This window comes from Coturnix japonica, chromosome 16 (assembly GCF_054131305.1).
Source record: "Coturnix japonica strain WE chromosome 16, WE-NBRP24, whole genome shotgun sequence".
NCBI classification, from domain to species: Eukaryota; Metazoa; Chordata; class Aves; order Galliformes; family Phasianidae; genus Coturnix; species Coturnix japonica.
In genome coordinates this window covers 4,173,535-4,194,514 of record NC_140678.1, presented here as the reverse complement: position 1 = coordinate 4,194,514, position 20,980 = coordinate 4,173,535, and the positions used below count along the sequence as shown (strand labels likewise).

The 20,980-nt window shown below is 54.7% G+C and overlaps 2 protein-coding genes across 4 annotated transcripts; both read right to left on the bottom strand.

Annotated features, from left to right (window-relative positions):
- Positions 1–4,729: 4,729 nt before the first annotated feature.
- Positions 4,730–8,704, bottom strand: LOC146758178 (uncharacterized). Its single transcript, XM_085517373.1, has 8 exons — positions 8,557–8,704; positions 8,339–8,400; positions 7,883–8,036; positions 7,433–7,689; positions 7,147–7,232; positions 6,528–6,652; positions 5,954–6,065; positions 4,730–5,753 (listed from the first exon to the last, which is right to left on the bottom strand). Exons 1-8 carry the CDS (start codon positions 8,657–8,659, stop codon positions 5,018–5,020), a joined length of 1,635 nt encoding a protein of 544 aa, XP_085373499.1. The 5' UTR covers positions 8,660–8,704; the 3' UTR covers positions 4,730–5,017.
- Positions 8,705–12,262: 3,558 nt separating this feature from the next.
- Positions 12,263–19,882, bottom strand: LOC146758177 (uncharacterized). 3 transcript variants are annotated; one of them, XM_085517371.1, is made up of 5 exons: positions 18,744–19,858; positions 13,497–15,353; positions 12,970–13,123; positions 12,559–12,776; positions 12,263–12,358 (listed from the first exon to the last, which is right to left on the bottom strand). In XM_085517371.1, the coding sequence occupies exons 2-5, from the start codon at positions 13,518–13,520 to the stop codon at positions 12,329–12,331; spliced, it is 426 nt and encodes a 141-aa protein (XP_085373497.1). In that variant the 5' UTR covers positions 13,521–15,353; positions 18,744–19,858; the 3' UTR covers positions 12,263–12,328. The 3 variants fall into 3 exon arrangements, 1 of the variants encoding a protein (XP_085373497.1); XR_014934933.1 differs by lacking the exons at positions 12,263–12,358; positions 12,559–12,776 and having other exon boundaries at positions 13,017–13,615; positions 15,170–19,882; XR_014934934.1 differs by lacking the exons at positions 12,263–12,358; positions 12,559–12,776 and having other exon boundaries at positions 13,038–13,123; positions 15,170–19,882.
- Positions 19,883–20,980: the final 1,098 nt, after the last annotated feature.

Here is a 20,980-nt window from a genome sequence, read left to right as displayed (position 1 = left end):
TGCATCCCAGGGTCCTGAAGGAGCTGGCTGAGGTTGTTGCCGAGCCGCTCTCCATCATATTTGAGAAGTCGTGGCTGTCAGGTGAGGTCCCAGACGATTGGAGGAAGGGTCACATCACTCCCATATACAAGAAGGGGAGCAGGGAGGACCCGGGGAACTACAGGCCAGTGAGTCTCACCTCCATGCCTGGGAAGATGATGAAACAGATCCTCCTGAACAACATGCTCGATCACATAAAGAATGAGCATGTGATCTGAGACAGCCAGCATGGCTTCACCAGGGGAAGGTCATGCTTAACTAATCTTGTGGCCTTCTATGATGGAGTGACAGCGTTGGTGGACCAAGGGAAGGCGACCGATGTCATTTACCTGGACCTGAGCAAGGCCTTTGACATGGTCCCCCACCACATCCTCATCTCCAAATTGGAGGGAAGTGGGTTTGATGGGTGGACAACTCGATGGATAAGCAATTGGTTGAAAGGCCGCAGACAGAGAGTGGTGGTCAATGGCTCTATGTCCAGGTGGAGGCCGGTAACAAGCGGTGTCCCTCAAGGGTTTGTCTTGGGACCGGTGCTCTTTAACATCTTTATTAATGACATCGATGAGGGAATGGAGTGCACCCTCAGCAAGTTTGCTGACGACACCAAGCTGAGTGGTGCGGTCGATACGGTGGAAGGAAGGGATGCCATTCAGAGGGACCTCAACAGGCTGGAAAGCTGGGCTCAGGTCAACCTAATGAGGTTCAACACAGCAAAGTGCAAGGTTTTGCACTTGGGCTGGAAGAACCCCAGGCACCTGTACAGGCTGGGAGGAGTGGTCCTTGAGAGCAGCTCGGCAGAGAAGGACCTGGGGGTCCTGATGGACGAAAGACTCAACATGAGCCAACAGTGCACTCTGGCAGCTCGAAAATCAAATGGGATCCTGGGCTCTGTCAGGAGAGGGGTGGTCAGCAGGGATAGGGAGGTGATTGTCCCTCTCTACTCTGCTCTTGTGAGGCCCCATCTGGAGTACTGTGTCCAGGTGTGGAGCCCTCAGTACAAGAAAGACATGGAGATTTTGGAAAGGGTCCAGAGGAAGGCCAGGAAGATGATCAGGGGGCTGGAGCACCTCCCCTATGAGGACAGGCTGAGGGAGTTGGGCTTGTTCAGCCTGGAGGAGAGAAGGCTGCGGGGTGACCTCATTGCAGCCTTTCAATACCTGATGGGAACTTACTCGCAGGAGGGGACTAAACTCTTCAAAAGGGCTGACAACAGCAGGACTAGGGGAAATGGTTTTAAGTTAAAAGAGGGAAGATTTACGTTGGATGTTAGGGGGAAGTTCTTCACTAGGAGAGTGGTTAGGCCCTGGAACAGGCTGCCCAGGGAGGCTGTTGATGCCCCGTCCTTGGAGGTGTTCAAGACCAGGTTGGACAGGGCCCTGGGCAACCTGATCTAGTAAATGTGTATGTTTGGTGGCCCTGCTAGGCAATGGGGGGCAGTTGGGGCTGAGCAGGCTACAGGACCGTGACTTGGCCACGTTGTTCTAGCGCTCACAATGGGCCCCTGCACCACAGGGCACTTGGGGGACGCTGGGTGTCTCCGCAGCCCTGAGGACCGGGCATCAGGGGCTGGGAATTAATTGATGGCATAGTCATGATGGCATTAATTGATGACTGTCTGTGGCCTGTTCCAGGGGACCTGGGCACTGTCACCTCCAGCCCTTCCCTTGCACTCCATGAAGCTGTGCAGAGGAACGGATCTGGAGGGGGCAGGCCCTATGGATGGCCCAGATTCATCATTAAGGTGGGACAGGGGCTGTGGCTTCTGTCCCCAGGGGACTCAACGTCCTGCCCTGGGTCTCTTGGCTGCTGCCAGTCCTTCTCCTGCCCTGAGTCCCTGGGGACAAACCCTGCAGGGACAAGGCTCCTCCTTGCCAGTGCTGCCCTCTGACATCCTCTGGTGCCCAGTGAAGACCCTGATAATCAGTGACATCCCATGATGATCAATAAATCCCTCAGCAAAGCTACACGCTGCGTGTCTGTGTCCTTGTTCTCATGCTCAGCAGGGACAGCTGGGATCTGTCCTTGCCTGGCTGTGGCCACCTCAAAGTGCCGGGAGCCTTCCCCAGCTCCATGCCATGCACACCATGTCCTGCACCCCTGTGGCCTTCCCCACCCTGTCGCATCACCTGCTCCAAAGTCCTAAAGGATGGAGCTCCTCATGCTGCCAAGCAGCCCCAATAACCTCCCTCTGCTCTCTCTCAGCGCCTCCATACAGTTCCTCCCAAACCTGTTACACTTTGATCCACTTCTGCATGGACACAGTGTGACCACGTCACCCTCCTTTTAGCCGCTCTCTTATTGCAGACACTTGGCCCTCCTTTGGGTCTGCTTTATGCCTCTTGTGTCAGAGCCCCAACCCCATTACCCAAAGTCCGCATATCCCCTCCCACAGACACCTCCAATCTCCCGATGACCAACGAAGCCCTCTGATGACCAGTGACACCCCTTCTCGATCACTGAAGCCTTCTGATGGTCAATGAACATCTCTGACAACCAGTGGAGCCCTCTGACAACCAACAAAGCCTTCAGATGACCACAGTCATTTCCTCTGGACACGCTCCAAGGTTGTGATGTCTTCCTTGCAGTGAGGGGCCCAAAAGTGGACACAGCACGGGAGGTGCGGCCTCATCAGAGATGAGTATAAGGGGACAATCACTGCCCTGCTCCTGCTGCCAATGCTGTTTCTGATACAAGCCAGGATGCTGTTGGCCTTCTTGGCCTGCTGGGCACACCAATGGCTCAAGTTCAGCCAAGCATCGATCACTGCCCCCAGGTCCAGGTCCTCTACGCAGCCTTCCAGCCACTCTGCCCCACACCTGAAGATTTGCCTGGGGATGATGTGGTCAAAGCGCAGGATCCGGCTCTTGGTCTTGTTGAACCTCATCCCAATGGGTTCAGCCCAGCCATCCAGCCTGTCCCGATCATTATGTGCTTACCACGGTGGAGGCAACCGCTGGGCGGCTTGAAACATATGCAGTATCCCATCATGCAGTACTGTCCTCTAAACACCATATTAGGTCTCAAGAAAAAATTCTTGTGGCTACATGGCACCCCAGAAAGAACTGAGTCAGATAATGGGGCTCTGATGACCAGTGCTGCCCTCTGGTGCCCAGTGAAGAAATATCTAGATCACTTATCAGGATGGCAATTGATTGGCAATTGCAACGGCAACGGCAGGTCCCCTTCAAGCAGGAGAGCATGCAGAAAGCAGCGTTGCAACTTTTAGGCCCAGTTACTCCAAGCTGATCACTTTCTCCCCCAGTTCCTCATTGGCTGAGTACTTCAGGATCACAATCTCCCCGAAAAAGACCTAGGGGTCCTGATAGATGAGAAACTTAACATGAGCCAGCAGTGCGCTCTGGCAGCCCGAAAAGCAAATGGGATCCTGGGCTCCATCAGGAGAGGGGTGGTCAGCAGGAATAGGGAGGTGATCGTCCCTCTCTACTCTGCTCTTGTGAGGCCCCATCTGGAGTACTGTGTCCAGGTGTGGAGCCCTCAGTACAAAAAAGATATGGAGATTTTGGAAAGGGTCCAGAGGAGGGCCACAAAGATGATCAGGGGGCTGGAGCACCTCCCCTATGAGGACAGGCTGAGGGAGTTGGGTTTGTTCAGCCTGGAGAAGAGAAGGTTGCGGGGTGACCTCATTGCAGCCTTTCAGTACCTGAAGGGAACTTACTCCCAGGAGGGGAGTAAACTCTTCGAAAGGGCTGATGATAGCAGGACTAGGGGAAATGGTTTTAAGTTGAAGGAGGGAAGATTTAGGTTGGATGTTAGGGGAAAGTTCTTTACTAGAAGGGTGGTTAGGTCCTGGAACAGGCTGCCCAGTGAGGTTGTGGATGCCCCGTCCTTGGAGGTGTTCAAGACCAGGTTGGACAGGGCCCTGGGCAACCTGATCTAGTAAATGTGTATGTTTGGTGGCCCTGCTAGGCAGGGGGGTTGGAACTACATGATCCTTGAGGTCCCTTCCAACCCGGGTGATTCTGTGATTCTGTGATCATGGAATGCATTTGGATCAGTGATGCGTTTGGAATCATGGAATCCTAAAATTGCTCAGGTTGGGGAAGAGCTTCGAGGTCCTGCAGTCCAACTGCAGCCCAACCACGGAACCAATGCAGTCTCTCCAGCTGCATCTGCAGCACCTTTCTCCTCTCCAGCAGATCAGCACTCCCTCCCAGCTCGGTGCTGTCTGTGAACTTACTGAGGGCGCACTCAATGCCCTGGCCGAGATCCCTGATCAAGGCGTTCATTAGGAGCGTCCCCAGTGCCGAGCCCTGGGGACACCACTTGTGACCGGCTGCCAGATGTAAAGGCTGCTCTGGGTGTAGAGGCTTGGCTGAGTGCCTGTCTGAAAACAAACCTGCCAGGAACCAAACAAGGCAGAGGAGCCACGATGCCATGTGAGGTATCTGTATGCCTGCCTATGTATCTGCACAGCAGGCCCGGCTGCCCCTGCTTCCCCGCTTTGTGGGAGCTGGGGGGCTGTGACACGGCACAAATGGCAGTGCAGTCGGTAACTCGGGCTATATATATGTATACAGACACATGTGCATATTGTGTTTTGATTGTTTATTTGTATTTAGATGTTTATATTAAGTATGATGTGATGTAGAATAACAGGAGAATACAATATTATAAAGATATATAATTGATATAGATAGATAGATATAATAGATATAGATATAGAGAGAGATTTATAATAATATAGGTATAGCAACAATGTTGCTATAGAATAGCAATATTACTAAGCCATGCCATTCTTTACCCCTTGCCTCGAACACTTCCAGCTATAGGGTTTTGCTCCTAAAGAGGCAAGGGGTCTTGGAAGAGTCCACACTCAGTCTCCTTGTTCCTTTGATTTTCTTCAAGGAGGTGGCATGCAGGAATGACACAAATGGGTCTCAATGGCACAAGTGGGACTCAGCAGCTGTTTTGCAGCCTCTAGTGGAGCTCTGACTGTCCTGGGCACAACACACCCACATCAGCGTGGGTAGGGTGTGCCCTTCCTGCGGAGTGGGGCTTTGGTATTTGGAGACTGACTCCTGGGAGACCCTGTTTCTTTCCTTATGGGTGGCAGAAATGCGGATGTGATGGCGGGGGACTCATGGCTGGTCTCGCCATGAGAAGCCGCTCCTGCCATCTCTTCAGCGGGAGACCCCGCTCCTTCCTTAATGGGTGGCAGCAACCCAGATCTGACAACAGAGGGCTCCTTGGGCAGGCTGGGATCTACGTGAGATGTTTCCGCTGCCACCTTTTCAGTGGGAGACCCTGTTTTTTCCGTTATGGGTGGCAGCAATCTAGATCTGCTGTGGGAGGACTGCTCGGGCAGGCAGGTCTCACCACAAGATGTTGCTGCTGCCATTTCCTTTGGTTGCTCCTGCGCTTTGCTGATCTTCTTAGCCCTTTTCCTGAGAAGTTTCACCGAGTCGCATGCCCGAAGCGCCAGCGTGGATGGTTTGCCTGGGGTCTCTGAGGATAGGCTGGACGCGGACCCAGAGGACGATGCTGGCTCTTGGCTGCACGAGGCCTTGGCTTCCTGCAGCTTGGGCAGCGCACCCTCACGCTGGGCTTCCTCTGCTCCTCCTTCTTCATCGAGGAACTTGATGCGTCTTGTTCGGCCCAGCCCTTCTCGGCTCTCTGTTCCCTCCAGGCCCTGCAGCTGGCAGCTCATTGGCTGCTCTGGGGCTTCAGGCACTGCCCGGATGGGTGGCAGAACACTGAAAGGACAGAGCGGGAGAGGTCCGCCTGAGTGGCTGAGATGTGGAGAGGGGCCAGCCCTGTGAACTGGGGGGATCCTGGCGTCCCCATCCCAGCACTCTCGGGCGCCCACAAACAAGCAGCGACCCTTTGGCGTTAGGGAATGGGCTCTCGTTGGGTCACCCCCACGCACATCCCAGCCCACAGCCTCCAGCCTCACCTGTTGGCAATGCTCTCCCTCCGCAGTCTGTTCTTTATCCTTCGCAACTGCTCTCCATCAACAGTTGCAGTGCTCAGGCGTCTAATATATGTTGGAGTGTTGTCAAATCTCACTGCAGTTGGGAAGGAAGAGGAGATTCACCGTCAAGCCTTTGGCTCGCTCACATGCAGCACTCAGGCCTGTTCCCAGAACCCGCCCTGAAACCATCTCTGTCTCTACTCCCCCTCTCTGCAGTTCAGCTCTGTTTTGGGCTGCAGGAGGGACGCTGGCTTTGGGAAAGAGGAGCTGGCTGGTGACAAGAAGGTGGCAGGGTGACTTTTGAGGTCCCTGTCCTTCCACTGCGGGAGGGCAGGGCCTGAGATCCCCACATCCTCCTGCCATAGCCAGGGATGGGGGTACGTCACACCCAGCACCTTCCTTTTGGACAGGCCAACCACAACCTAAGGGGAAAAGGCCGTGCTGAGCCAGCAGGAAGGTTTGATGCAAGTGAGAGCCCTGGGATGAAGGTCAGCAAGGGTCTGCCCACCACCAGTTGATTGCCCGTGCTGTGGAAAGGAGCTGGAAGCCACTTCACCTTTCTTGGCCCCAGTAAGAGGTGGCAAAGTCTCTTCTTTTGTTGACTTCTGTGACCCAGACAAGCTCCCGGAGGACTTGCGCTGTATCAGGGGCGGCAGTTTGGGGACCAACTCCATTTGGAACCTGTAAGCGAGGAGAAGGCAGTGAGCGGTGTGACGCAGTGCAACAGCAATCCTTGCTGCTCTCTCTGCTTGTCTGCTCACAGGCACGTTTTCATGCCGCATGAAGGCTTTCTAAAGCCGCTAGCACGGTCACTTGGGATAGGAGGAGGGGAAACAGTTTCAGGCAGAAAGAGGGAAGACTGGCTGGGATGGGAGGAAGAAGGTTTTAGCTGGAGGGTGGCGAGGCACTGGGATGTCTTGCCCAGAGAGGTGCTGGGTGCCTGGATAGGCATTCAAGGCCTGGCTGGACCAGCCTCAGAGCAACCTCATTTGGAGGCAGGTGTCCCTGTTGTCCGCAGGGCAGTGGGACCGGGTGCCCTTTTCGGGTTCCTTCCTGCTCCAATCGTTCTGTGATTCTCTGGCACATCCTCCTGGGCAGGACACTGACGGACACGAGGCACAAGCGCTACAGAATGAGAGCTGAGCAGCTGCATCAAGCAGCAGAAAAATACTCACTTGGGTAAGACGACAAGGCATTTTGAGAACACCAGGGAAGCCACTGGTTTCACACGGGACACCCCCATGTCCATCAGCGAGGGGGCCTGCAAGGGAGGAACAGGGAGGTTGTGGGATGTCCTGGTCATGGCTGAGGCACTGGGGACACGAGGAGCCCGAGGCAGGGAGAGCTGACAGCACCGCCGCACCTGCACAGCTCGAGCAGCTGCCCAGGTCCTGGTGAGCCGTGTGCGGGCTGAGTGAGGCTGATGGTACTGCCCAGGCTATGGAGAAACCTACGGCTCACCTTGCGAACGGCTCCCCTGAAGTTCTCTTTCCCCAACAGCTTCTCCAGGAAGTCATAATAGAACTTCATTTGGAAAGTCAGCCCGTCAATAAGGAGCACTCCGACATCCTTCAGGACCATGGCCACGTTCTCCCCATTCTGCAGGCAACTGGAGAGCAGCGACACCGTGCTTTGGATGCACGACTTCACTGTCTGCCAGCTCACAGAGGCGGCTGCAGCCACCTGGCTGCAGTGCAGGGGCTCCACCTTCCTTTCGACTGAGAAAATACCAGATACAGGGTTGATGATACGGTTGCTGTTCCACCTAGAACTGCTTCTAAGGGACATCATCCAGATTGGCCCCGCGTTTGGACAGGCTCCCCAGAAGGGGAGGTCTGCTTCTGAGAAGGGAGGCGGTGGCCCTGTTTGCCCTGTCCACGAAGCCAGCAAGGGTTTAATCCCCCCTCCTACCTGGCAGGGACCCCCTGCGGGCCTTGAGGTGGTGCATAGCTATGAGGTTGCTGGCCAGGTGAAACACGGGCCAGCACAGGGTCACAGTCCCGTCCTCCATCCTGATCTCCCTGGAGATGATGTCAAAGGTGCCGAAGGTGGGAATCCAGACCCCCTGCGAGTGGAGGAGGAAGAGAGGGAGGACGCGTTACGGGCTGGCTGGAGGAAGAGCTGGAGGTGGTCCTTTGCGGGGACAGATCTCAGGAGCCCCCTCCTGCTGTTCAGAGGCACAAGCCAGGGCAGCGGGGACGGCTTTGGGGCTGCACAGCCCTCTCCTTCCCCTCGCCCTCCCTCCCAAATGCAGCTCAGCAGGGAAACACGGGGTAAGCTTCCTGCTGTGTGTGCAGGGGAAGACTCAGAGGAAGTCCAGGCTGAGCCGGACAGGGCGAGGAGGAACCCGGCAGCCAACAAACGCACCTTGTGCACCAGGAGACTCTCGTGTACCAAGGCGGCCACCGCATCCCAGACGGCAACTCGCTCTGCAGATCAAAGGAAAAGCAGGTCACACTCTGCACCTGCCGCTTCCCGGCACCCCTCCCACTGCTGGGCAGGAGGGAGGTGGCAGATGTAAAGTGCCATCTCCATCCCAAGACTGGCTGCAGCACCGCTCCCGTGGTGGCTGCGGGCCCGTGTACCTTTGGTATTAGCGCATGTTTGTCCAGAGGCAAGGCCCGCCCTGGGGCCGTTCTCACTCATCCCGGGTTGCTCCTTCTCGGCACCGGCCATGCTGGAGCTCATCCTTCAGATGCGTCTGCTCTGTACCAGATGCTCCTTCAGGATGCAGGACCCTCCTCCGTGCTCTGCCTTCACCCCCCTCCAGGGTGGCCGTGTCACAAACGTCACCACGGCAACGTGGTGACATCATGGCCAGCTGCCCATTATGATGCTGGCACTGCTGCCTGCCCCGCCTGACAGTGCTGACCCATCTCTGCTTTCTCCCTCTCCTGGAGCTGTGAGTTGAGGGGTGACCCTGGGGCGAGGACGGGGCTGGGATGTGTGGCTGTTCTCTCAGTTCCATGGGCCTTGGGGACACCGCGGGGGCTGCTGTTGGGCTCCCTCCTGATATTGGTGGGCAATGGGCAGGGGAAGGAGGCAATGGGGGGCAGTTGGGGCTGAGCAGGCTACAGGACCGTGACTTGGCCACGTTGTTCTAGTGCTCACAATGGGCCCCTGCACCACAGGGCACTTGGGGGACGCTGGGTGTCTCCGCAGCCCTGAGGACCGGGCATCAGGGGCTGGGAATTAATTGATGGCATAGTCATGATGGCATTAATTGATGACTGTCTGTGGCCTGTTCCAGGGGACCTGGGCACTGTCACCTCCAGCCCTTCCCTTGCACTCCATGAAGCTGTGCAGAGGAACGGATCTGGAGGGGGCAGGCCCTATGGATGGCCCAGATTCATCATTAAGGTGGGACAGGGGCTGTGGCTTCTGTCCCCAGGGGACTCAACGTCCTGCCCTGGGTCTCTTGGCTGCTGCCAGTCCTTCTCCTGCCCTGAGTCCCTGGGGACAAACCCTGCAGGGACAAGGCTCCTCCTTGCCAGTGCTGCCCTCTGACATCCTCTGGTGCCCAGTGAAGACCCTGATAATCAGTGACATCCCATGATGATCAATAAATCCCTCAGCAAAGCTACACGCTGCGTGTCTGTGTCCTTGTTCTCATGCTCAGCAGGGACAGCTGGGATCTGTCCTTGCCTGGCTGTGGCCACCTCAAAGTGCCGGGAGCCTTCCCCAGCTCCATGCCATGCACACCATGTCCTGCACCCCTGTGGCCTTCCCCACCCTGTCGCATCACCTGCTCCAAAGTCCTAAAGGATGGAGCTCCTCATGCTGCCAAGCAGCCCCAATAACCTCCCTCTGCTCTCTCTCAGCGCCTCCATACAGTTCCTCCCAAACCTGTTACACTTTGATCCACTTCTGCATGGACACAGTGTGACCACGTCACCCTCCTTTTAGCCGCTCTCTTATTGCAGACACTTGGCCCTCCTTTGGGTCTGCTTTATGCCTCTTGTGTCAGAGCCCCAACCCCATTACCCAAAGTCCGCATATCCCCTCCCACAGACACCTCCAATCTCCCGATGACCAACGAAGCCCTCTGATGACCAGTGACACCCCTTCTCGATCACTGAAGCCTTCTGATGGTCAATGAACATCTCTGACAACCAGTGGAGCCCTCTGACAACCAACAAAGCCTTCAGATGACCACAGTCATTTCCTCTGGACACGCTCCAAGGTTGTGATGTCTTCCTTGCAGTGAGGGGCCCAAAAGTGGACACAGCATGGGAGGTGCGGCCTCATCAGAGATGAGTATAAGGGGACAATCACTGCCCCGCTCCTGCTGCCAATGCTGTTTCTGATACAAGCCAGGATGCTGTTGGCCTTCTTGGCCTGCTGGGCACACCAATGGCTCAAGTTCAGCCAAGCATCGATCACTGCCCCCAGGTCCAGGTCCTCTACGCAGCCTTCCAGCCACTCTGCCCCACACCTGAAGATTTGCCTGGGGATGATGTGGTCAAAGCGCAGGATCCGGCTCTTGGTCTTGTTGAACCTCATCCCAATGGGTTCAGCCCAGCCATCCAGCCTGTCCCGATCATTATGTGCTTACCACGGTGGAGGCAACCGCTGGGCGGCTTGAAACATATGCAGTATCCCATCATGCAGTACTGTCCTCTAAACACCATATTAGGTCTCAAGAAAAAATTCTTGTGGCTACGTGGCACCCCAGAAAGAACTGAGTCAGATAATGGGGCTCTGATGACCAGTGCTGCCCTCTGGTGCCCAGTGAAGAAATATCTAGATCACTTATCAGGATGGCAATTGATTGGCAATTGCAACGGCAGGTCCCCTTCAAGCAGGAGAGCATGCAGAAAGCAGCGTTGCAACTTTTAGGCCCAGTTACTCCAAGCTGATCACTTTCTCCCCCAGTTCCTCATTGGCTGAGTACTTCAGGTTCACAATCTCCCCGACTCTGCACTAAACATACTGGATCCCCTTCCCTTCCCTTCCCCATAGCACATTGCAAAGGAAGACCTCCAAGGCCAAAATCCAGCCTGCCAGGTGCCCTGCCAGGCCAAAAAGCAGTGTGCCAATCCAGGGGCTTGGAAAGCAGAACAAGGGAGAAGTTAGGAATAGCGTAGGCGTAGGCTTGGGGTTGGGCTTGGGCTTAGGCGGGATGTTCGATGTGTACCGTAAGGGAATTTGATTCTAGGGCAGTGCAGTCAGTAACTCTGGCTATATATATGTATACAGACACACGTGCATATTGTGTTTTGATTATTGTTTATTTGTATTTAGATGTTTATATTAGCTATGATGTAGTGCTGTAGAATAGAAAGAGAATACAACATTATATAGTTAATATAGATATATAATAGATATAGATATAGATAGATATAATAGATACAGATATATAGATTTATAATAATATAGGTATAGCAATAATGTTGCTATAGAATAGCAATATTACTAAGCCATGCCATTCTTTACCCCTTGCCTCGAACACTTCCAGCTATAGGGTTTTGCTCCTAAAGAGGCAAGAGGTCTTGGAAGAGTCCACACTCAGTCTCCTTGTTCCTTTGATTTTCTTCAAGGAGGTGGCATGCAGGAATGACACAAATGGGTCTCAATGGAATAAGTGGGACTCAGCAGCTGTTTTGCAGCCTCTAGTGGAGCTCTGACTGTCCTGGGCACAACACACCCACATCAGCGTGGGAATGTGTGCCCTTCCTGCGGAGTGGGGCTGTGGTATTTGGAGTCTGACTCCTGGGAGACCCTGTTTCTTTCCTTATGGGTGGCAGAAATGCGGATGTGATGGCGGGGGACTCATGGCTGGTCTCGCCATGAGAAGCCGCTCCTGCCATCTCTTCAGCGGGAGACCCCGCTCCTTCCTTAATGGGTGGCAGCAACCCAGATCTGACAACAGAGGGCTCCTTGGGCAGGCTGGGATCTACGTGAGATGTTTCTGCTGCCGCCTTTTCAGTGGGAGACCCTGTTTTTTCCGTTATGGGTGGCAGCAATCTAGATCTGCTGTGGGAGGACTGCTCGGGCAGGCAGGTCTCACCACAAGATGTTGCTGCTGCCATTTCCTTTGGTTGCTCCTGCGCTTCGCTGATCTTCTTAGCCCTCTGCCTGAGAAGTTTCACTGACTCGAATGCCCAAAGCGCCAGCATGGATGGTTTGCCTGGGATCTCCGTGGATAGGCTGGACGTGGACCCAGAGGACGATGCTGGCTCTTGGCTGCATGAGGCCTTGGCTTCCTGCAGCTCGGGCAGCGCACCCTCACGCTGGGCTTCCTCTGGTCCTCCTTCTTCATCGAGGAACTTGATGCATCTTGTTCGGCCCAGCTCTTCTCGGCTCTCTGTTCCCTCCAGGCCCTGCAGCTGGCAGCTCATTGGCTGCTCTGGGGCTTCAGGCACTGCCCGGATGGGTGGCAGAACACTGAAAGGACAGAGCAGGAGAGGTCCACCTGAGTGGCTGAGATGTGGAGAGGGGCCAGCCCTGTGAACTGGGGGGATCCTGCCGTCCCCATCCCAGCACTCTCAGATGCCCACAAACAAGCAGCGACACTTTAGCGTTAGGGAATGGGCTCTCGTTCGGTCACCCCCACGCACATCTCAGCCCACAGCCTCCAGCCTCACCTGTTGGCAATGCTGTGAATAGAACTTCATTTGGAACGTCAGCCCGTCAATGAGGAGCACTCCGACGTCCTTCAGGACCATGGCCACGTTCTCCCCATTTTGCAGGCGGCCGGAGAGCAGCAACACCGTGCTTTGGATGCACGACTGCGCTGTCTGCCAGCTCACAAAAGCAGCTGTAGCTACCTGGCTGTACTTCAGGTGCTCCACCTTCCTGGGGGCTGAGAAAATACCAGATACAGGGTTGATGATACGGTTGCTGTTCCACCTAGAACTGCTTCTAAGGGACATCATCCAGAACGGCCCCGCGTTTGGACAGGCTCCCCAGAAGGGGAGGTCTGCTTCTGAGAAGGGAGGCGGTGGCCCTGTTTGCCCTGTCCACGAAGCCAGCAGAGATTTAATCCCCCCTCCTACCTGGCAGGGACCCCCTGCGGGCCTTGAGGTGGTGCATAGCTATGAGGTTGCTGGCCAGGTGAAACACGGGCCAGCACAGAGTCACTGTCCTGTCCTCAGTACCGATGTCCTTGGAGATGGTGTCAAAGGAGCCAAAGGTGGGAATCCAGACCCCCTGCGAGTGGAAGAGAAAGGAAAGGCGGAAGCATTACGGGCTGGGATGAAGGCTCATCATCTTCCTCACTAAGCCTTGTCATCTTCCTTGCTGTAAACTTTCAACCCTGCAGGAGGGGCACCCTCCAAAATGGTTCCAGCTGCCCTGTGGACATCTAATCACTCCACTGTTCTCGGGCTGTTCCACCCTTATCTTTATGGCCTTCATCCCCCTTGTTTTTCCACACTCACTGTCTGCACTCCCCATTCTTCTAACAACTTTGACAGAAACCATCTTTCCACTCCCCTGTCCCAGTTTCTGTGACACTTTCTTTCTCTCCCTCACTGTGGGGCCCTTCTATCACCCTTCAGTTCCCCCCTTTTCTTTCACCTACCAGGACTTCCACCTGCTGGATCATTTGATTCTTTCTTGATGTGTTCTGAAATAAGCCCCGCTCTCCACCTTTTCTCTTAGCTCACGCCTCTCCCATACCTCGTATTCCCTTATGGCATCCTGGCACAGACACAAAGAGCACCACCTTCCCACACAAGTCGAACACAAGAGTAGCAAGGTGATGCAAACTAAGAAAAGCTGTTTGAACCATCCTAAAATTGGCAACTAGTAATTTATCCCATAGTCCAGAGAAAGCCATTCCCCAATCAGTGTTATGCCTGCCTACTTCACGTTGCAATACAACTTTGGATAAAGGGGATACCTCCTCTTGGACTGCCCACAGGGCACCTGCATTCTCAGGCATTTCTCAAGCTGCAGAGACGCTCACTATAGCCCTTCACAGCGGTGCTACTTTTAAGACCACGATAAGAGCTCTCACAAAGCTATGGCATCCCATATTACACCTTACCAATGGCTTATTCACCCTTCTTAGCCCACCTTGCATTTTTATACTGGCTCCACATAGTCCTCACTATGCCAGGTGGGAGTTTGAGCTCTCCCATCTCCCCACAGCCACCCAAAGCCTTTACCCGAACAACACTTGCTCATTCTATTACTTCCGTTTTGATACTCATGCCCATTAATCAGAGTCTTATTACTTCCCTTCATAGCGGCCACTGTTTAATATGGCACCTGCCCCTCAGTAAATGGACTCCCTTTGACCGCTTTTATATCTGTACTGAGCAGATGAATTTAGTCACAGGGTCCCAGATCACGGTGCTTCCGTCCCTGCCTTTGGTAATCGTGTACAGACCCAGCAATCAAGGAAGTATTATGTTTTTGGAAAGCTACTAATTACACTGCAAAGCAAATTAGTGACCGACTCGTCATTTCTTTATGTTTAACTTTCCATGGAGCACTTTCCTTGACAGACCAAGTAGTTCCTCAGCATCTTGGAATCATCTCCTGTCAAAATACTTTAATGACTGCACGTGCCTGAACAGTTCTACAAGGGAAGCCTCCGGCCACTAAAAAAGGTACCAACATACAGCGATACCCCCCTTTTCTTGGTAGCTCTGAGAACTCAATTTGCCACTGTTGCCCTGGAAGGTACCCTTTCCCATTAGGCCCACTTGTGCCCTGTTCCTGGCACTGGGATCGTACTTTGTAGAGTCCATTTGCCCAGTGTATCCCCTTACCTTCCCTTATAACCAGTGTCCATAAAATACTAAGGGGCAGAAGAATGCGACCATCTGGGCATGCACCCACCTTTCAGCTTGCTCTCTTCCCTTTTAAATCATTAATTGCACTCCTGTCCTCTTTAGAATATTTTACAGGTTTTGACTCAGGTTCAGAGATTTTAAGTTTACCGTCTGGAACTGAAACCTTCTTCAACTGCCTGTTCTGCCACCTGACCCATCATCTTATTCCCTATTTCCTGTACAGTGTTGCCTTTCTGATGTCCTTTACAGCGTATAATAACCATTGGTAGATTTACATCATACTGTTTTCCTTGTGTGTGAGCAATCCTTGCCATTTTCAGATGGCACTATGAGCGTGTGGCACCCCAAAGACATAATTAGCATCGGTCGATATAATTAAGGCTCTTGTCAAGGCAGTTATTCCAGCCTTCTGAGGGGAAGTCCCCACAGCTGATGGTAGTGCTTCCATTACCTGCTCAGTAACAGTTACTGCATATCCTGCCTTGCAGCCTCCTTGTCTCACAAAACTGCAGCTGTCGGGAAACCAGGAACTTCTGCATCTTCTAAGGGTTCATCCTTCAGGTCCGACGGACCGGCAGCAACGTGCAGCTTCAGTTGTTTCAAAGCAGTCACGTAATACTGATTCTCCATGAGGTCTGCTAAGGAAAGATACTGGGTTGACAATATTAGGAACAATTATTTCTTTGGGGTGAGAGCCAATGTCCCGCTTTGCCTCCAATACAGTCAACAATGTAGGAGATATTAAAACCGGGATCCTTTGGCCCAGTGTAGATTTATGGGCTTTTTGAATATCGAGCATCAGAGCAGCCACCGCCCTCAGGCACCATGGCCATCACGTACTCATTTCATCAGGCTGTCTGGAGTCCGTAGCCGTGTATCCATAGTCAGCACCCTCCTGCCATTACTGGGAACGTATGGAGTTCCTTGGCAGTCTGTGACGCAGAGGTTTGGCAAATGGTTTCTTTCCTGGCAGTCCTTACTGTGGGAACACAAGAAGGACTGCACGGAGCAGCAGCTGCGGAGCAAGATAAACAGCACAAGAACCAAGAACACCTCGAGGAGAAGAAAGAATGGATGGCGGCTCTGGTTGGATAAGAGCCCACATGAATGGTTGCAGAATGTTGGTGCAATGTTCCGTTGGCGTGTAGGGTGAACGAGAAAGCCAGAAAAAGAAAACTTGTGAAGGTACAGAAGTGATGTGAGGGGGATCTGCTGGGATGGGGGGAAGCCACACGGGGTGGTGGGGCAGTGAAAGGATGCCTACGGGAAGGCTAAGGGGCACTCTGGGGAAGCTGTGGGGCAGAGCCACACCTAGGAGCTGCCTTTACCCAACACAGTGCTGGTGCTGGAACTGCTGCTGGCCACGGGCCGTGGGCAGTGATGGGGCTGTTCCAGGGCTGCACTAGGATGGCTCTGGGGGCTGCTGTGGGGCAGCAGGTGATGAATCTGTCCTGCACACGGGACTCCCCCATAGCCCCTTAGACTTCCATCTTGCCCCCAGGATGTGGGCGAGATGAGGGTCTAGGGCATATAGAGAGTGCTGTTCTACAGCAACCCCAGAGCCACTCTACAGTACCCCCTGAATGACCCAGGAACAGACCCAGCACTGTCCACAGCCTCATCTGGGCTTATGGGGTTATGGGTCATGTGGAGCCTTGGGGTCACGTGGAGTTATATGGGGTTATGGGGTCATGTGTGGTGATAGATCAGGGCTCCACCTTTGGGCCACAGGGAACCCCAATTTCCTCTCAGGAAGAACTCAATACATGCACTCCAACACTGACCCACATCCCCCATTCTCACCCCAAACCACTCTCTACATGCCCCCGGGCCCCCTACGCCACATCTGTGCCCTACACCTTTTCCAGCACTGCATTCCCCTCCTGCAGCAGCCCCTCCTGTCCCAGCACCGTGCTGCTGGATGGGATCTGGAAGGATACGGGGGTGAAGAGGGGCCCCAGCAGGGCTCTGGGAGTCCTTGAATGGTGATGGGGGTCCTGTCAGGCTAGCAATGGGGAAGGCGTACTGGGTCTGAGGAAGTCCTGGAAGGGTTCTGGGGCTCTGTGGGGGTTGCGGGGTGGCTACAGGTTCTTGGATGGGAAATACTGACGGGTATTGGGGCATTCAGGGAATTATGGGCGGGCTGTCGTGGGAAAGAAAGGGCAACCTTCTGGAAAGCAAGGGGCAGCCACGGGGATGGAAGGAACACCTACTGCAATGCAATGGTAATCTGGGCCGAGGCCAGGGGATAGCCAGGGGAAGAACAGGAAACATAGCTGAGTTCTTCTTCTTTCAAATCACAGAGTCAGAGAACCACAGAATGACCCAGGTTGGAAGGGGCATCAAAGATCATGAAGCTCCAACCCCCCTGCCTGGCAGGGCCACCAAACTTCCATGTTTACTAGATCAGGTTACCCAGGGCCCCATCCAGTCTGGCCTTGGACACCTCCAGGGATGGGGCATCCACAATGTCCCTGGGCAGCCTGTTCCAAGACCTCACCACTCTCCTAGTAAAGAAATCCCTATCTTCTACTTAACAGCTTTGCTGCAAAACTGCCAGAGGAGCTGTAGTCCCACCACCCGTCTCCTGCCTGTGTCAGAAAGAGCTGCACATCAGCCGGGTGCAATTGCCATTCAAAAGCCAGCTCCATCATTGCACTCACATCACCATCCCCTTCAGCATCTGGAACAGACACAGACAGCCAGGCCCTTGTACAGGAACCATTCCTACACAGCCAGGGAAGTCCTTCGCTGTCTTAAGATGCGAGCATCAGAGGAAGAGCTTAAAAGCCTTCAAAACAGGCTACCATGGCACCAACTGTGGAAGCTCAACACACCTTCTTAAGAAGCAGCAAGAGGAACAAATGCACCTGGCTGCTGGAGAGGGCTGTGCTGCATCTCCTGCTGCCACCCTTGGCTTGTCATCGTGCTGCCCAAACTCAGCACGCTCTGAAGGGCCGCAGACTTGCAGGAAAGAACAGAGAGCAAAGAGCTCTGCCTGCATTCCCTGTCAGCACCCAGAGATGAGCCGTACAGCCCTTGCTCTCAGCACACACACCTCCTCTCTCTTACCAGCTGCTTGCATTCCTGCACAGCGCTGCTCAAAGCCCTCCTCCAGTTCTCCCTTCACAACACAATACGCAGCCTCTCCCCAGCCACGAGCTCTGGGCTGTTTGATGCCTGTGCCATCAGCGGGACCTGCAGAACAAACCTTGGGCTTCAGAGCTTGGAGGAGACAAGCGCTCTGTCTAGGAACATCCACCATCCAAAGCACTTTAAAGAAGCAGCTTCTTGAAAGCCCTGGATCTCTGTGACACATCAGGAGATGCTGAACTCAACCCGCAGCCCTCTCCACAACGGAAGGGCTCTTCACAACCAGCTGGAGGGGGAGCAAAGACCGTCTCAAGATCTCCAGTCCAACTTCAAGGCCATCAGCCTTCTTGGGCTGTAGCTGTCCAGACCCTGAGGTTGGAGGGCACTTGACCTCCAGTTCCTCTTGGCCTCTGCTCATCTAGACTCCCTCTTTCTTGGCCTCCATGCCTCAGTTTGGCCTCAGGACTACTAAGCTGCAAGGCCTCTTGGCCAGGCTCTTAGCCTCTCTCCAGGCTATTTTACCTGAAGGCCTCTAAGCCTCCTGGGCAACCTCTAGGCCTTCAGGCCTCCCTCTATGCTTCCAGAGCAGCTTGCAGGCATCTGTGCCTCCAGACGTGTTCTCCATCACCCCTCTAAGCCTTCCTTTGTGCCTTAAATACTCATGGACTCGTGGTCTCTTTATTGGCCTCCCTCTGTGCATCAGGCCCCCAAAACCTCAGTGCTTCCAGTCCAGCCCATTGGTACCTCGGCTCAGCTGGTGCTGCTGCAGGCAGTGCTTCCCGTGCCTGCCCAGCCTGCAGCCAGCACACAACCTTAGCGGCCGCCTGCTGCTCACATACAAGCACAAGTGCTGCTGGAGAATCAGAGCAAAGCACAGCCTGAATCACTGCTACCTTGCACTATGGAATGGCTGAGATGCACCACGGCCTCACCTGCTGCCTTCTTGGAAGGGGAGGTTCAGCAGCAGCTCCACTCGTCAGCAAGTCCTCCAGAAACCTCCTTCTTTCTTCCTGAGCAGGAGACTGGACGCTGAAACCTTCTCCAAAGCCATTATTAAACAGTACCTGGACCTGAAGCCCCAGAAGAAAACACAGTTCAGATCCAAGACCACAAAACTGTCATATTCTAGTCCAATACAATTCCAATTCTGATTCAAACTTCAGAGCTAGCATTTCACCCACTCTGCTATGGAAGGGGGAAGGGAGGGGCAAAGGGAATGGGGAAGCGAGGGAGAGCCTTCTTGACCCCACATGCCCCTACAACCCACCCTATAGCCCCATACATCCCCTATAGCCCTGTATCCCACTAGAATCTTCTTACTGCCCACCCACAGCCCCCTAGAGACACGTATCCCCCATAATCCTCCTATAGCCTACCCAGAGCACCCTACAGGCCCCACTTAGAACCTTAGAGCTCCCCCACAGCCCTACAGAGCACCCCAGCCCCCCAGCTCCCTACAGCCCCATGATCCCCTGTAGCCCCCCAAAGCACAGAATCAGCCCTGGACCCCCTCCACAGTCCCCTATATCCTCCCCAGAGCCCCCGCTGTCCCATAGCCTCCTATACCACTTCATTAGTTCCACACAACTTTCTAGAACCCCATAGCCCCCCTGTGGCCACTAGGAAGCTCCCCATAGTCCCATATACACCTACATCTACCCCTGAAGCCCCCCTAGCACCCTACAGCCCCAGATCCTCCTCTATAAGCCCCGCACAGCCCTATATCCCTCTTCAGCATCCTCAGTGCTCCCTATAGCCCCAGATCTCTCCTGACAGCCCCCTCACACCTTTCTATATTCCCACAACAGCTACCTACATCCCCATATCCCCCTACAGCCACCGGCAGACCACACATTCCCCTCACACCTACCCATTTCCTCATATCCCTTGGTATCCCCACACAGCCCACTACAACCCCATATCCCCCACTATTCACCTATATATCCATCCCACTGCCCCCCACAGCCCCACATTACCCTACACTCTCCCTACAGCCCCATATTACCCCATAGTCCTCCCACAGCCTCCTAAACTCCCCCAGTGCCCCCACTCCTCCCTCACTGCCCCCTACACCCACAGCCCACCTCAGCCCCGGGGGGCACCGGGAGCAGCGCTGGACGCCTCGGGGGGGGGGCACCGCCCGGATGCGGGCAGCAGCGCTGCGGCCGTTAAGGCCCCGAGTCCTTCAACCGCTCCAAATCCCCGCATCCCACGCCGGAGGGGAGGGCAGGGCAGGGCAGGGCGGGCCGCTTCGGGCCGCGCACGGTTCCTCGCCCTGGCCCGGACCCGACCTCCCGCACACCTCCGGCGCCGCCGTCCTCAGCACCGCTCCCGTCGTGCCGCGGTTCCGTCTCGGTGCTGCCCGGACAGCTCCGGCGCGCAGCGGCTGCAGCGGCGCTGCCGTGAAGGGCGGCCCTGGCTGCGGCAGCGGCTTCAGCCGAATGAAGTAACAGCCAGGCGGCCCCGAGCCACAAGATGACGGCTGCTCCCGCGCGCGGAGCCTCAGCCAATCTGCCCCACACCTGAAGATTTGCCTGGGGATGATGTGGTCAAAGCGCAGGATCCGGCTCTTGGTCTTGTTGAACCTCATCCCAATGGGTTCAGCCCAGCCATCCAGCCTGTCCAGATCATTATGTGCTTACCACGGTGGAGGCAACCGCTGGGCGGCTTGAAACATATGCAGTATCCCATCATGCAGTACTGTCCTCTAAACACCATATTAGGTCTCAAGAAAAAATTCTTGTGGCTACATGGCACCCCAGAAAGAACTGAGTCAGATAATGGGGCTCTGATGACCAGTGCTGCCCTCTGGTGCCCAGTGAAGAAATATCTAGATCACTTATCAGGATGGCAATTGATTGGCAATTGCAACGGCAACGGCAGGTCCCCTTCAAGCAGGAGAGCATGCAGAAAGCAGCGTTGCAACTTTTAGGCCCAGTTACTCCAAGCTGATCACTTTCTCCCCCAGTTCCTCATTGGCTGAGTACTTCAGGATCACAATCTCCCCGAAAAAGACCTAGGGGTCCTGATAGATGAGAAACTTAACATGAGCCAGCAGTGCGCTCTGGCAGCCCGAAAAGCAAATGGGATCCTGGGCTCCATCAGGAGAGGGGTGGTCAGCAGGAATAGGGAGGTGATCGTCCCTCTCTACTCTGCTCTTGTGAGGCCC